The 16260-nt window shown below is 43.4% G+C and overlaps 1 protein-coding gene across 1 annotated transcript in view; it reads left to right on the top strand.

Moving 5' to 3' along the window:
* LOC142791224 (uncharacterized) overlaps positions 1 to 13881 on the top strand; it is a 50310-nt gene extending 36429 nt beyond the window's left edge. The window contains exon 2 of the mRNA XM_075885459.1: positions 13615 to 13881. Coding sequence (XP_075741574.1) covers positions 13615 to 13881 — 267 coding nt within the window. The remainder of the gene's footprint in view (positions 1 to 13614) is intronic.
* The last annotated feature ends 2379 nt before the right edge of the window (positions 13882 to 16260 follow it).

Genomic DNA, 16260 nt, shown 5'->3' with positions numbered 1-16260 from the left:
TCCATTTCAGGCAAACAAAAGGACAAATACTTAAATTTGATCAAGCTTCACTGCATCGCAAAAGCACTGCGGTAATGCCAGCGTGAGCAGAAGAGCATTACATGATACGAAATGAACGCATGCACTGGCCACTTGTGCATCAATCAAATATAAGCATTTGCGACTGCTCAGGCCAAATATGCATCTTGACATGTCCGTTTCAAGGAGACAAAAAAACAATTACCAAGAAATGATTAGGCTTCACTGCATTGAAAGAGCACTGCGGTAAAGCCATCATGAGCAGAAGAGCACTACATGGTACAAAATGAACGCATGCCCAGGCCACTTGTGCATCAAACAAATATAAGCATTTGCGACTGCACAGGCCAAATATGCATCTTGGCACGTGCGCTTCAGGCAAACAAAAGGACAAATACTTAAATATGATCAAGCTTCACTGCATCACAAAAGCACTGCGGTAAAACCAGCTTGAGCAAATAGCATTACATGATACGAAATGAACGCATGCACAGGCCACTTGTGCATCAAACAAATATAGGCCTTTGCGACTGCTTAAGCCAAATATGCATCTTGGCAAGTCCGTTTCAGGCAAACAAAAGGACAAATACTTAAATTTGATCAAGCTTCACTGCATCGCGAAAGCACTGCGGTAAAGCCAGCGTGAGCACAAAAGAATTACATCATACGAAATGAACGCATGCCCACGCCACTTGTGCATCAAAAAAATTTAAGTATTTGCGACTCCTCAGGCCATTATGCAACTTGGGACGTCCACTTCAGGGAGACAAAAAGACACATACCAAAAGATGATTAAGCTTCACTTCATCGCAAAAGCACTGCGGTAAAGCCAGCGTGAGCAGAAAAGCATTACATGATACGAAATGAACATATGCACATGCCACTTGTGCATCAAACAAATATAAGCATTTGCGACTGCTCAGGCAACATTTGCATCTTGGCATGTCCGTTTCAGGCAAACAAAAGGATAAATACTTAAATATGATCAAGCTTCACTGCATCGCAAAAGTACTGCGGTTAAGCCAGCGTGAGCTAAGAGCATTACATGATACGAAATGAACGCATGCACAGGCCACTTGTGCATCAAACAAATATAAGCATTTGAGACAGCTCAGGCCAAATATTCATCTTGGCACGTCCGTTTCAGAGAGACAAAAAGACAAATACCAAAAGACGATTAAGCTTCACTGCATCACGAAAGCACTGTGGTAAAGCCAACATGAGCAGAAGAGCATGAGCAGAAGAACATGATACGAAATGAACGCAAGCACAGGCCACTTGTGCATCAAAAAATATAGGCATTTGCGACTGCTTAGGCCAAATATGCATCTTAGCACGTCCGTTTCAGGGAGACAATAAGACAATTACCGAAAGATGCCTAAGCTTCACTGCATCGCGAAATTCACTGCGGTAAAGCCAGCGCGAGCAGAAAATCATTACATAATACGAAATGAACGCAAGAACAGGCCACTTGTGCATCAAACAAATATAAGCATTTGCGACTGCACAGGCCAAATATGCATCTTCGCACGTCCGTTTCTGGCAAACAGAAGGACAAATACTTAATTATGATCAAGCTTCACTGCATTGCAAAAACACTACGGTAAAGCCAGCGTGAGCAGAAGAGCATTACAAGATACGAAATGAACGCATGCACAGGCCACTTGTGCATCAAAAAATATAAGTATTAGCGACTGCTCAGGCCAATATGCATCTTGGCACGTCCATTTGAGGGAGACAAAAAGACACATACCAAAAGATGATTAAGCTTCACTGCATCGCAAAAGCAGTGCGCTAAAGCCAGCGTGAGCAGAAGAGCATTACATGATACGAAACGAACGCATGCACAGGCCACTTGTGCATCAAACAAATATAAGCATTTGCGACTGCTCAGGCCAAATATACATCTTGGCACGTCCATTTCAGAGAGACAAAAAGACAATCACCGAAAGACGACTAAGCTTCACTGCATTGCGAAATTCACAGCGGTAAAGCCAGCGTGAGCGGATAAGTATTACATGATACGAAATGAACGCAAGAACAGGCCACTTGTGCATCAAACAAATATAAGCATTTGCGACTGCACAGGCCAAATATGCATCTTGGCACGTCCCTTTCTGGCAAACAAAAGGACAAATACTTATATATGATCAAGCTTCACTGCATTGCAAAAGCACTGCGGTAAAGCCAGCGTGAGCAGAAGAGCATTACATGATACGAAAGGAACGCATGCCCAGGCCACTTGTTCGTCAAACAATGATAAGCATTTGCGACTGCTCAGGCCAAATATGCATCTTGGCACGTCCGTTTCAGGGAGACAAAAAGACAAATACTAAAATATGATCAAGCTTCACTGCATCGAAAAAGCACTGCGGTAGAGCCAGTTGAGCAGAAGAGCATTACATGATACGAATTGAATGCAGGCCAAGGCCACTTGCGCATCAAACAAATATAGGCATTTGCGGCTGCTCAAGCCAAATATGCATCTTGGCACGTCCGTTTCACGCAAACAAAAGGACAAATACTTAAATTTGATCAAGCGTCACTGCATCGCAAAAGCACTGAGGTAAATCCAGCGTGAGCAGAAGAGCATTACATGATACGAAATGAACGCATGCACAGGCCACTTGTGCATCAATCAATTATAAGCATTTGCGACTGCTCAGGCCAAATATGCATCTTGGCTTGTCCATTTCAGGGAGACGAAAAACAATTACTGAGAGATGATTAAGCTTCACTGCATCGCGAAAGCACTGCGGTAAAGCCAGCGTGAGCACAAAAGAATTACATCATACGAAATGAACGCATGCCCACGCCACTTGTGCATCAAAAAATATAAGTATTTGCGACTCCTCAGGCCATTATGCATCTTGGGACGTCCATTTCAGGGAGACAAAAAGACACATACCAAAAGATGATTAAGCTTCACTGCATCGCAAAAGCACTGCGGTAAAGCCAGCGTGTGCAGAAAAGCATTACATGATACGAAATGAACGTATGCACATGCCACTTGTGCATCAAACAAATATAAGCATTTGCGACTGCTCAGGCCACATTTGCATCTTGGCATGACCGTTTCAGGCAAACGAAAGGATAAATACTTAAATATGATAAAGCTTCACTGCATCGCAAAAGTACTGCGGTTAAGCCAGCGTGAGCTAAGAGCATTACATGATACGTAATGAACGCATGCACAGGCCACTTGTGCATCAAACAAATATAAGCATTTGCGACAGCTCAGGCCAAATATTCATCTTGGCACGTCCGTTTCAGAGAGACAAAAATACAATTACCAAAAGACGATTAAGCTTCACTGCATCACGAAAGCACTGTGGTAAAGCCAACATGAGCAGAAGAGCATGAGCAGAAGAACATGATACGAAATGAACGCAAGCACAGGCCACTTGTGCATCAAAAAATATAGACATTTGCGACTGCTCAGGCCAAATATGCATCTTAGCACGTCCGTTTCAGGGAGACAATAAGACAATTACCGAAAGATGCCTAAGCTTCACTGCATCGAGAAATTCACTGCGGTAAAGCCAGCGCGAGCAGAAAAGCATTACATAATACGAAATGAACGCATGCACAGGCCACTTGTGCATCAATCAAATATAAGCATTTGCGACTGCTCAGGCCAAATAAGCATCTTGGCATGTCCGTTTCAGGGAGACAAAAAACAATTACCAAGAGATGTTTAAGATTCACTGCATCGCGAAAGCACTGCGGTAAAGCCAGCGTGAGCAGAAGAGCATTACATGATACGAAAGGAACGCATGCCCAGGCCACTTGTTCGTCAAACAATGATAAGCATTTGCGACTGCTCAGGCCAAATATGCATCTTGGCACGTCCGTTTCAGGGAGACAAAAAGACAAATACTTAAATATGATAAAGCTTAACTGCATCGAAAAAGCACTGCGGTAGAGCCAGTTGAGCAGAAGAGCATTACATGATACGAATTGAATGCAGGCCAAGGCCACTTGCGCATCAAACAAATATAGGCATTTGCGACTGCTTAAGCCAAATATGCATCTTGGCACGTCCGTTTCACGCAAACAAAAGGACAAATACTTAAATTTGATCAAGCGTCACTGCATCGCAAAAGCACTGAGGTAAATCCAGCGTGAGCAGAAGAGCATTACATGATACGAAATGAACGCATGCACAGGCCACTTGTGCATCAATCAATTACAAGCATTTGCGACTGCTCAGGCCAAATATGCATCTTGGCTTGTCCATTTCAGGGAGACGAAAAACAATTACTGAGAGATGATTAAGCTTCACTGCATCGCGAAAGCACTGCGGTAAAGCCAGCGTGAGCACAAAAGAATTACATCATACGAAATGAACGCATGCCCACGCCACTTGTGCATCAAAAAATATAAGTATTTGCGACTCCTCAGGCCATTATGCATCTTGGGACGTCCATTTCAGGGAGACAAAAAGACACATACCAAAAGATGATTAAGCTTCACTGCATCGCAAAAGCACTGCGGTAAAGCCAGCGTGAGCAGAAAAGCATTACATGATACGAAATGAACGTATGCACATGCCACTTGTGCATCAAACAAATATAAGCATTTGCGACTGCTCAGGCCACATTTGCATCTTGGCATGACCGTTTCAGGCAAACAAAAGGATAAATACTTAAATATGATAAAGCTTCACTGCATCGCAAAAGTACTGCGGTTAAGCCAGCGTGAGCTAAGAGCATTACATGATACGTAATGAACGCATGCACAGGCCACTTGTGCATCAAACAAATATAAGCATTTGCGACAGCTCAGGCCAAATATTCATCTTGGCACGTCCGTTTCAGAGAGACAAAAATACAATTACCAAAAGACGATTAAGCTTCACTGCATCACGAAAGCACTGTGGTAAAGCCAACATGAGCAGAAGAGCATGAGCAGAAGAACATGATACGAAATGAACGCAAGCACAGGCCACTTGTGCATCAAAAAATATAGGCATTTGCGACTGCTCAGGCCAAATATGCATCTTAGCACGTCCGTTTCAGGGAGACAATAAGACAATTACCGAAAGATGCCTAAGCTTCACTGCATCGAGAAATTCACTGCGGTAAAGCCAGCGCGAGCAGAAAAGCATTACATAATACGAAATGAACGCATGCACAGGCCACTTGTGCATCAAACAAATATAAGCACTTGCGACTGCACAGGCCAAATATGCATCTTGGCACGTCCGTTTCTAGCAAACAAAAGGACAAATACCTAAATATGATCAAGCTTCACTGCATTGCAAAAACACTACGGTAAAGCCAGCGTGAGCAGAAGAGCATTACAAGATACGAAATGAACGCATGCACAGGCCACTTGTGCATCAAACAAATATAAGTATTTGCGACTGCTCAGGCCAAATATGCATCTTGGTACGTCCGTTTTAGGGAGACAAAAAGACAATTACCAAAAAATTATTAAGCTTCACTGGATCAAAAAAGCACTGTGGTAAAGCCAGCGTGAGCAGAAGAGCATTACATGATACAAATTGAACGCATCCACAGGCAACTTGTGCATCAATCAAATATAAGCATTTGCGACTGCTCAGGCCAAATAAGCATCTTGGCATGTCCGTTTCAGGGAGACAAAAAACAATTACCAAGAGATGATTAAGCTTCACTGCATCGCGAAAGCACTGCGGTAAAGCCAGCGTGAGCAGAAGAGCATTACATGATACGAAAGGAACGCATGCCCAGGACACTTGTGCGTCAAACAAATATAAGCATTTGCGACTGCTCAGGCCAAATATGCATCTTGGCACGTCCGTTCCAGGGAGACAAAAAGACAAATACTTAAATATAATAAAGCTTAACTGCATCGAAAAAGCACTGCGGTAGAGCCAGCTGAGCAGAAGAGCATTACATGATACGAATTGAACGCAGGCCAAGGCCACTTGCGCATCAAACAAATTTAGGCCTTTGCGACTGCTTAAGCCAACTATGCATCTTGGCACGTCCTTTTCAGGCAAACAAAAGGACAAATACTTAAATTTGATCAAGCTTCACTGCATCGCAAAAGCACTGAGGTAAATCCAGCGTGAGCAGAAGAGCATTACATGATACGAAATGAACGCATGCACAGGCCACTTGTGCATCAACAATTAAAAGCATTTGCGACTGCTCAGGCCAAATATGCATCTTGGCTTGTCCATTTCAGGGAGACGAAAAACAATTACTGAGAGATGATTTAGCTTCACTGCATCGCGAAAGCACTGCGGTAAAGCCAGCGTGAGCACAAAAGAATTACATCATACGAAATGAACGCATGCCCACGCCACTTGTGCATCAAAAAATATAAGTATTTGCGATTCCTCAGGCCATTATGCATCTTGGGACGTCCACTTCAGGGAGACAAAAAGACACATACCAAAAGATGATTAGGCTTCACTGCATCGCAAAAGCACTGCGGTAAAGCCAGCGTGAGCAGAAAAGCATTACATGATACAAAATGAACGTATGCACATGCCACTTGTGCATCAAACAAATATAAGCATTTGCGACTGCTCAGGCCACATTTGCATCTTGGCATGTCCGTTTCAGGCAAACAAAAGGATAAATACTTAAATATGATCAAGCTTCACTGCATCGCAAAAGTACTGCGGTTAAGCCAGCGTGAGCTAAGAGCATTACATGATACGAAAGGAACGCATGCACAGGCCACTTGTGCATCAAACAAATATAAGCATTTGCGACAGCTCAGGCCAAATATTCATCTTGGCACGTCCGTTTCAGAGAGACAAAAAGACAATTACCAAAAGACGATTAAGCTTCACTGCATCACGAAAGCACTGTGGTAAAGCCAACATGAGCAGAAGAGCATGAGCAGAAGAACATGATACGAAATGAACGCAAGCACAGGCCACTTGTGCATTAAAAAATATAGGCATTTGCGACTGCTCAGGCCAAATATGCATCTTAGCACGTCCGTTTCAGGGAGACAATAAGACAATTACCGAAAGATGCCTAAGCTTCACTGCATCGCGAAATTCACTGCGGTAAAGCCAGCGCGAGCAGAAAATCATTACATAATACGAAATGAACGCAAGAACAGGCCACTTGTGCATCAAACAAATATAAGCATTTGCGACTGCACAGGCCAAATATGCATCTTGGCACGTCCGTTTCTGGCAAACAGAAGGACAAATACTTAAATATGATCAAGCTTCACTGCATTGCAAAAACACTACGGTAAAGCCAGCGTGAGCAGAAGAGCATTACAAGATACGAAATGAACGCATGCACAGGCCACTTGTGCATCAAAAAATATAAGTATTAGCGACTGCTCAGGCCAATATGCATCTTGGCACGTCCATTTCAGGGAGACAAAAAGACACATACCAAAAGATGATTAAGCTTCACTGCATCGCAAAAGCAGTGCGCTAAAGCCAGCGTGAGCAGAAGAGCATTACATGATACGAAACGAACGCATGCACAGGCCACTTGTGCATCAAACAAATATAAGCATTTGCGACTGCTCAGGCCAAATATGCATCTTGGCACGTCCGTTTCAGAGAGACAAAAAGACAATCACCGAAAGACGACTAAGCTTCACTGCATTGCGAAATTCACAGCGGTAAAGCCAGCGTTAGCGGATAAGTATTACATGATACGAAATGAACGCAAGAACAGGCCACTTGTGCATCAAACAAATATAAGCATTTGCGACTGCACAGGCCAAATATGCATCTTGGCACGTCCCTTTCTGGCAAACAAAAGGACAAATACTTATATATGATCAAGCTTCACTGCATTGCAAAAGCACTGCGGTAAAGCCAGCGTGAGCAGAAGAGCATTACAACATACGAAATGAACGCATGCACAGGCCACTTGTGCATCAAACAAATATAAGTATTTGCGACTGCTCAGGCCAAATATGCATCTTGGCATGTCCGTCTCAGACAAACGAAAAGACAAATACTAAAATATGATCAAGCTTCACTGCATCAAAAAAGCACTGCGGTAAAGCCAGCGCGAGCAGAAGAGCATTAGATGATACGAAATGAACGCAAGCCCAGGCCACTTGCGCATCAAACAAAGATAGGCATTTGCGGCTGCTCAAGCCAAATATGCATCTTGGCACGTCCATTTCAGGCAAACAAAAGGACAAATACTTAAATTTGATCAAGCTTCACTGCATCGCAAAAGCACTGCGGTAATGCCAGCGTGAGCAGAAGAGCATTACATGATACGAAATGAACGCATGCACTGGCCACTTGTGCATCAATCAAATATAAGCATTTGCGACTGCTCAGGCCAAATATGCATCTTGACATGTCCGTTTCAAGGAGACAAAAAAACAATTACCAAGAAATGATTAGGCTTCACTGCATTGAAAGAGCACTGCGGTAAAGCCATCATGAGCAGAAGAGCACTACATGGTACAAAATGAACGCATGCCCAGGCCACTTGTGCATCAAACAAATATAAGCATTTGCGACTGCACAGGCCAAATATGCATCTTGGCACGTCCGCTTCAGGCAAACAAAAGGACAAATACTAAAATATCATCAAGATTCACTGCATCGAAACAGCATTGCGGTAAAGCCAGCATGAGCAGAAGAGCACTACAAGATACGAAATGAACGCATGCACAGGCCACTTGTGCATCAAACAAATATAAGTATTTGCGACTGCTCAGGCCAAATATGCATCTTGGTACGTCCGTTTTAGGGAGACAAAAAGACAATTACCAAAAAATTATTAAGCTTCACTGGTTCAAAAAAGCACTGTGGTAAAGCCAGCGTGAGCAGAAGAGCATTACATGATACTAATTGAACGCATCCACAGGCAACTTGTGCATCAATCAAATATAAGCATTTGCGACTGCTCAGGCCAAATAAGCATCTTGGCATGTCCGTTTCAGGGAGACAAAAAACAATTACCAAGAGAAGATTAAGGTTCACTGCATCGCGAAAGCACTGCGGTAAAGCCAGTGTGAGCAGAAGAGCATTACATGATACGAAATGACCGCAAGAACAGGCCACTTGTGCATCAAACAAATATAAGCATTTGCGACTGCACAGGCCAAATATGCATCTTGGCACGTCCGTTTCTGGCAAACAAAAGGACAAATACTTAAATATGATCAAGCTTCACAGCATTGCAAAAACACTACGGTAAAGCCAGCGTGAGCAGAAGAGCATTACAAGATACGAAATGAACGCATGCACAGGCCACTTGTGCATCAAAGAAATATAAGCGTTTGCGACTGCTCGGGCCCAATATGCATCTTGGCATGTCTGTTTCATGGAGACAAAAAGACAATTACCAAAACATGATTAGGCTTCACTGCATCGCGAAAGCACTGCTGTAAAGCCACCGTGAGCAGAAAAGCATTACATGATACGAAATTAACGCATGCACAGGCCACTTTTGCATCAAACAAATATAAGCATTTGCGACTGCACAGGCCAAATATGCATCTTGGCACGTCCGTTTCAGGCAAACAAAAGGACAAATACTTAAATATGATCAAGCTTCACTGCATCACAAAAGCACTGCGGTAAAGCCAGCTTGAGCACAACAGCATTACATTACACGAAATGAACGCAAGCCCACGCCACTTGTGCATCAAAAAATATAAGTATTAGCGACTGCTCAGGCCAATATGCATCTTGGCACGTCCATTTCAGGGAGACAAAAAGACACATACCAAAAGATGATTAAGCTTCACTGCATCGCAAAAGCACTGCGCTAAAGCCAGCGTGAGCAGAAGAGCATTACATGATACGAAACGAACGCATGCACAGCCCACTTGTGCATCAAACAAATATAAGCATTTGCGACTGCTCAGGCCAAATATGCATCTTGGCACGTCCGTTTCAGAGAGACAAAAAGACAATCACCGAAAGACGACTAAGCTTCACTGCATTGCGAAATTCACAGCGGTAAAGCCAGCGTGAGCGGATAAGTTTTACATGATACGAAATGAACGCAAGAACAGGCCACTTGTGCATCAAACAAATATAAGCATTTGCGACTGCACAGGCCTAATATGAATCTTGGCACGTCCCTTTCTGGCAAACAAAAGGACAAATACTTATATATGATCAAGCTTCACTGCATTGCAAAAGCACTGCGGTAAAGCCAGCGTGAGCAGAAGAACTTTACAACATACGAAATGAACGCATGCACAGGCCACTTGTGCATCAAACAAATATAAGTATTTGCGACTGCTCAGGCCAAATATGCATCTTGGCATGTCCGTCTCAGACAAACGAAAAGACAAATACTAAAAAATGATCAAGCTTCACTGCATCGAAAAAGCACTGCGGTAAAGCCAGCGTGAGCAGAAGAGCATTAGATGATACGAAATGAACGCAAGCCCAGGCCACTTGCGCATCAAACAAAGATAGGCAATTGCGGCTGCTCAAGCCAAATATGCATCTTGGCACGTCCATTTCAGGCAAACAAAAGAACAAATACTTAAATTTGATCAAGCTTCACTGCATCGCAAAAGCACTGCGGTAATGCCAGCGTGAGCAGAAGAGCATTCATGATACGAAATGAACGCATGCACAGGCCACTTGTGCATCAATCAAATATAAGCATTTGCGACTGCTCAGGCCAAATATGCATCTTGACATGTCCGTTTCAAGGAGACAAAAAAACAATTACCAAGAAATGATTAGGCTTCACTGCATTGAAAGAGCACTGCGGTAAAGCCAGCATGAGCAGAAGAGCACTTATGGTACAAAATGAACGCATGCCCAGGCCACTTGTGCATCAAACAAATATAAGCATTTGCGACTGCACAGGCCAAATATGCATCTTGGCACGTCCGCTTCAGGCAAACAAAAGGACAAATACTTAAATATGATCAAGCTTCACTGCATCACAAAAGCACTGCGGTAAAACCAGCTTGAGCAAATAGCATTACATGATACGAAATGAACGCATGCACAGGCCACTTGTGCATCAAACAAATATAAGCATTTGCGACTGCTCAGGCCAATTATGCATCTTGGCCCGTCCGTTTCATGGAGACAAAAAGACAATTACCAAAAAATGATTAAGCTTCACTGCATCGCGAAAGCACTGCGGTAAAGCCACCGTGAGCAGAAAAGCATTACATGATACGAAATTAACGCATGCACAGGCCACTTTTGCATCAAACAAATATAAGCATTCGTGACTGCTCAGGCCAAATATGCATCTTGACACGTCCGTTTCAGGCAAACAAAAGGACAAATACTAAAATATCATCAAGCTTCACTGCATCGAAACAGCATTGCGGTAAAGCCAGCATGAGCAGAAGAGCACTACAAGATACGAAATGAACGCATGCACAGGCCACTTGTGCATCAAACAAATATAAGTATTTGCGACTGCTCAGGCCAAATATGCATCTTGGTACGTCCGTTTTAGGGAGACAAAAAGACAATTACCAAAAAATTATTAAGCTTCACTGGATCAAAAAGCACTGTGGTAAAGCCAGCGTGAGCAGAAGAGCATTACATGATACAAATTGAACGCATCCACAGGCAACTTGTGCATCAATCAAATATAAGCATTTGCGACTGCTCAGGCCAAATAAGCATCTTGGCATGTCCGTTTCAGGGAGACAAAAAACAATTACCAAGAGATGATTAAGCTTCACTGCATCGCGAAAGCACTGCGGTAAAGCCAGCGTGAGCAGAAGAGCATTACATGATACGAAAGGAACGCATGCCCAGGACACTTCTGCGTCAAACAAATATAAGCATTTGCGACTGCTCAGGCCAAATATGCATCTTGGCACGTCCGTTTCAGGGAGACAAAAAGACAAATACTTAAATATGATAAAGCTTAACTGCATCGAAAAAGCACTGCGGTAGAGCCAGCTGAGCAGAAGAGCATTACATGATACGAATTGAACGCAGGCCAAGGCCACTTGCGCATCAAACAAATATAGGCCTTTGCGACTGCTTAAGCCAAATATGCATCTTGGCACGTCCGTTTCAGGCAAACAAAAGGACAAATACTTAAATTTGATCAAGCTTCACTGCTTCACTGCATCGCAAAAGCACTGAGGTAAATCCAGCGTGAGCAGAAGAGCATTACATGATACGAAATGAACGCATGCACAGGCCACTTGTGCATCAATCAATTATAAGCAATACTTTTTTGCAGACTAGTTGGTTCATACTTGAAAAATTGAATTGCTGCACAAACTTGAAGAAAAAAAACAAGAGAGACAGGAAAGAGTGCAGACTACCAACTGTTTATTGTCGTTTTTTGAAGCCAATATATACATGCTACGCTGCGCTTCCACGATGCGCACAAAACCAAAGACGCCGCAAACAAAGCCGACCAAATCAAATCAAAATTGACTGCCACCACAATGACAAACGTGAAAAATGACAAAATACAAAAGTGATACCCACCACGATCTAAACTGCTTACTCCCAAGGTGTGCGCTCATCTTTTATCTTTTATTATTCATTGCACCAAGCATCAACTAAAGCATGAAAAAATAAAAACATGTTCTAGAGATTTTCGTTTTAAAACCCTAAAAATAGCGCTTAGCACCAAATAAAGCAATAAATTAACATTTTCATATTCACTCCAAGCAGCCCCAAATGAGAAACCAGAAAAAGCAGTACGCCGAGAGAGTCAAAAACTATACTACCATAAAATCTAACACAACATTTCGTAGCGTCACATGGGAAAGAAAACAAGAACACTAATAAACAACACAAAGAAAGATGAATAGACGAGAACACAATGCAAGGCGTTAGCCACAACATTACACATGACCTTGCAGGAAGACCATTTCCCTGTCCGAAAGTGAAATGGAAGGCATGCTTATGCACTTGTCATCATATTGTCTGATAAAGTACGCTTCAATTATTTCTCTTTCGGTCTTTTCACGCGCCTTAGCCATGACTGACGCACTCTCGAAACGGGGGGAGCAACCGCATGTCCTACAGTGAAAATCTAAATGACCGCCATTTTTTCCTTTTACGGCCAGACTGTGCTCACGCAAGCGTTCGTTGAGGCAACGCCCCGTCTGCCCTATGTACACCCTCCCACACGACAAAGGAATCAGATATACAACCGCAAATACACACCTAATGAACACGTTCGCATGCTTTTTTGTGCATTTTGCCTTCTTCTGTTTATTCATTAACGAGCAGATCTGACGTAACTTTGTAGGCGCAGAAAACAGTACATCAACACCGTACCTATTAGCCACCTTTTTTACATTATGCGAAACACTATGTACGTAAGGCATAACATGAATAGGCCTCTTCTGCCTTCCTTCGACAGTTGGACCCCCGCCCTTGTATTTTTTAAGAAGGCTTTCACAAGCGCTAGCTAAAAACTGTGCTGGGTAGCCAGCCGCACCCAGACGAGCTACCTGATCCTCGAAGCTTTCAGAGATCAGATGAGGGCAAGACTTGTCGAGGGCTTCCGCACAAGCTGACAACACAATGCCCCTCTTAATCAACTTCGAGTGCGCACTATCAAAAGGCAACAAGCCTTTCTTCGATCGCGGATTGTACTTGAAGCAGATGTGCTCCTTGGCAAACTTCAGCCGTAGGTCCAGAAACTGGATCTCATTATCAACCGGCATTTCGTGCGTGAACTTCAGGCCACTGGAGTGTCTGTTGAAAACCTCAAGGACACCTTTCACAACACCTTGTACCCGTTCACATGGGACCTTCCCAAGCACGATAAGGTAGTCGTCCACATACCTGAAGGTGCGAACGACATCCAAATGGGACAGATCATCCTTCAGGCGTTGGTCGAAGGCTGCCAAGAAAATGTCACTAAGAACAGGTGCGACTGCAGATCCAATACAAATTCCAGCTTTTTGGACGTAGGTGCCTTCCTGGTGGCCGATTGCAGTGGACTCTAGGTAGAATTTTAAAAGTTCCAAAAAGTTATTCACGAAGATACCATGCTTGTTTTGGAAACTAATTTCACCGAATTCTTCGATTGCACTCCTGACAGCATCAAAAAGCGCGCCATGTGGAATTGAGTAAAAAAGCTCTTCCACATCAATTGAAAAAGCCGTGGACGCCACTGGTAAGCTTTCCCAGGTAGCTCGTCTGGGTGCGGCTGGCTACCCAGCACAGTTTTTAGCTAGCGCTTGTGAAAGCCTTCTTAAAAAATACAAGGGCGGGGGTCCAACTGTCGAAGGAAGGCAGAAGAGGCCTATTCATGTTATGCCTTACGTACATAGTGTTTCGCATAATGTAAAAAAGGTGGCTAATAGGTACGGTGTTGATGTACTGTTTTCTGCGCCTACAAAGTTACGTCAGATCTGCTCGTTAATGAATAAACAGAAGAAGGCAAAATGCACAAAAAAGCATGCGAACGTGTTCATTAGGTGTGTATTTGCGGTTGTATATCTGATTCCTTTGTCGTGTGGGAGGGTGTACATAGGGCAGACGGGGCGTTGCCTCAACGAACGCTTGCGTGAGCACAGTCTGGCCGTAAAAGGAAAAAATGGCGGTCATTTAGATTTCCACTGTAGGACATGCGGTTGCTCCCCCCGTTTCGAGAGTGCGTCAGTAATGGCTAAGGCGCGTGAAAAGACCGAAAGAGAAATAATTGAAGCGTACTTTATCAGACAATATGATGACAAGTGCATAAGCATGCCTTCCATTTCACTTTCGGACAGGGAAATGGTCTTCCTGCAAGGTCATGTGTAATGTTGTGGCTAACGCCTTGCATTGTGTTCTCGTCTATTCATCTTTCTTTGTGTTGTTTATTAGTGTTCTTGTTTTCTTTCCCATGTGACGCTACGAAATGTTGTGTTAGATTTTATGGTAGTATAGTTTTTGACTCTCTCGGCGTACTGCTTTTTCTGGTTTCTCATTTGGGGCTGCTTGGAGTGAATATGAAAATGTTAATTTATTGTTTTATTTGGTGCTAAGCGCTATTTTTAGGGTTTTAAAACGAAAATCTCTAGAACATGTTTTTATTTTTTCATGCTTTAGTTGATGCTTGGTGCAATGAATAATAAAAGATAAAAGATGAGCGCACACCTTGGGAGTAAGCAGTTTAGATCGTGGTGGGTATCACTTTTGTATTTTGTCATTTTTCACGTTTGTCATTGTGGTGGCAGTCAATTTTGATTTGATTTGGTCGGCTTTGTTTGCGGCGTCTTTGGTTTTGTGCGCATCGTGGAAGCGCAGCGTAGCATGTATATATTGGCTTCAAAAAACGACAATAAACAGTTGGTAGTCTGCACTCTTTCCTGTCTCTCTTGTTTTTTTCTTCAATTTTGTGCAGCAATTCAATTTTTCAAGTATGAACCAACTAGTCTGCAAAAAAGTATTGCTTCAACATATTTCTAGTTCTGCGGACTCTTTCCTCTGTTACCTGAAGAAGCCACAAGCTGCTAAGGCTTGCGTGAACCTTGTCGCACAGTCCATCTGCATGTCTCGATATCTGTCCTACTGCTTAAAGAAGAAACTCGTTCCTATTGAAGTGAGAGTACTTTTCGGCGCTCTGGAGCCATCCTGGGGCCACGCCAAGAGAGTTTGTAAACTGATGAAGTCTGAATCGTGGAGACAAGTGCGATTCTATTTTGACTGGCTCAAGGTAGTACTCCAAGAGGAGTGTGGTTGTGATACAGGCCAGCAACAGTTTGCAAAGCACAAAAGGAAGGCGAATCAGTTGGCTGAGTTCTTGTGGCAGAACGTCAGGTCAACATTTACTTCAAAACCACGACTGGCTGCAACAGGCAGTAGTGTCACTTACCTGGGTGACGTAAGGATCCCTGAAACTGTGGAGCAAGTCCTCAAAAAGGGTCCCAAATACAGTTTCCAACCCCGTTCAACGCGTCCTGAAATGTTGTCCCACGTGCATCGGTTTGGCCAACGTGTACAAGAGCAGGACCAGCAGAGGGCCATCGGGGATGGAATAGACTGCCTGGTGAAAACCGTGAGTGATCAGCGGGTTCCAAGGCCTCCTCTAAAATTTGTCGTCAAGGCACTCAAAGAAAGGAACTTGATGGTTCTAACCTCAGACAAAGAGGGAGGATTCGTGGTTCTTCCTGAACGCATGTACGAGGACAAGGCACTAGATGCAGTGTGCAAAAACTTCAAGGAGGTGCATTTCTGTCCAAAGAAACGGAAAACCATGATACAAAAAATGTTGAAAGAAATGAACCTTGATGCGCTGTGCAGAGAAGTGGTAAAAACAAGCAATGTGACGCTACAGTCATTTTTCACTTGCAAGACGCACAAGTGTGACTACCCGCTTCGCCTCATTGTGTCCGAGAAGG

This window comes from Rhipicephalus microplus, unplaced genomic scaffold (assembly GCF_043290135.1).
Source record: "Rhipicephalus microplus isolate Deutch F79 unplaced genomic scaffold, USDA_Rmic scaffold_153, whole genome shotgun sequence".
NCBI lineage: Eukaryota > Metazoa > Arthropoda > Arachnida > Ixodida > Ixodidae > Rhipicephalus > Rhipicephalus microplus.
This window is presented reverse-complemented; position numbering and strand designations above follow the sequence as displayed.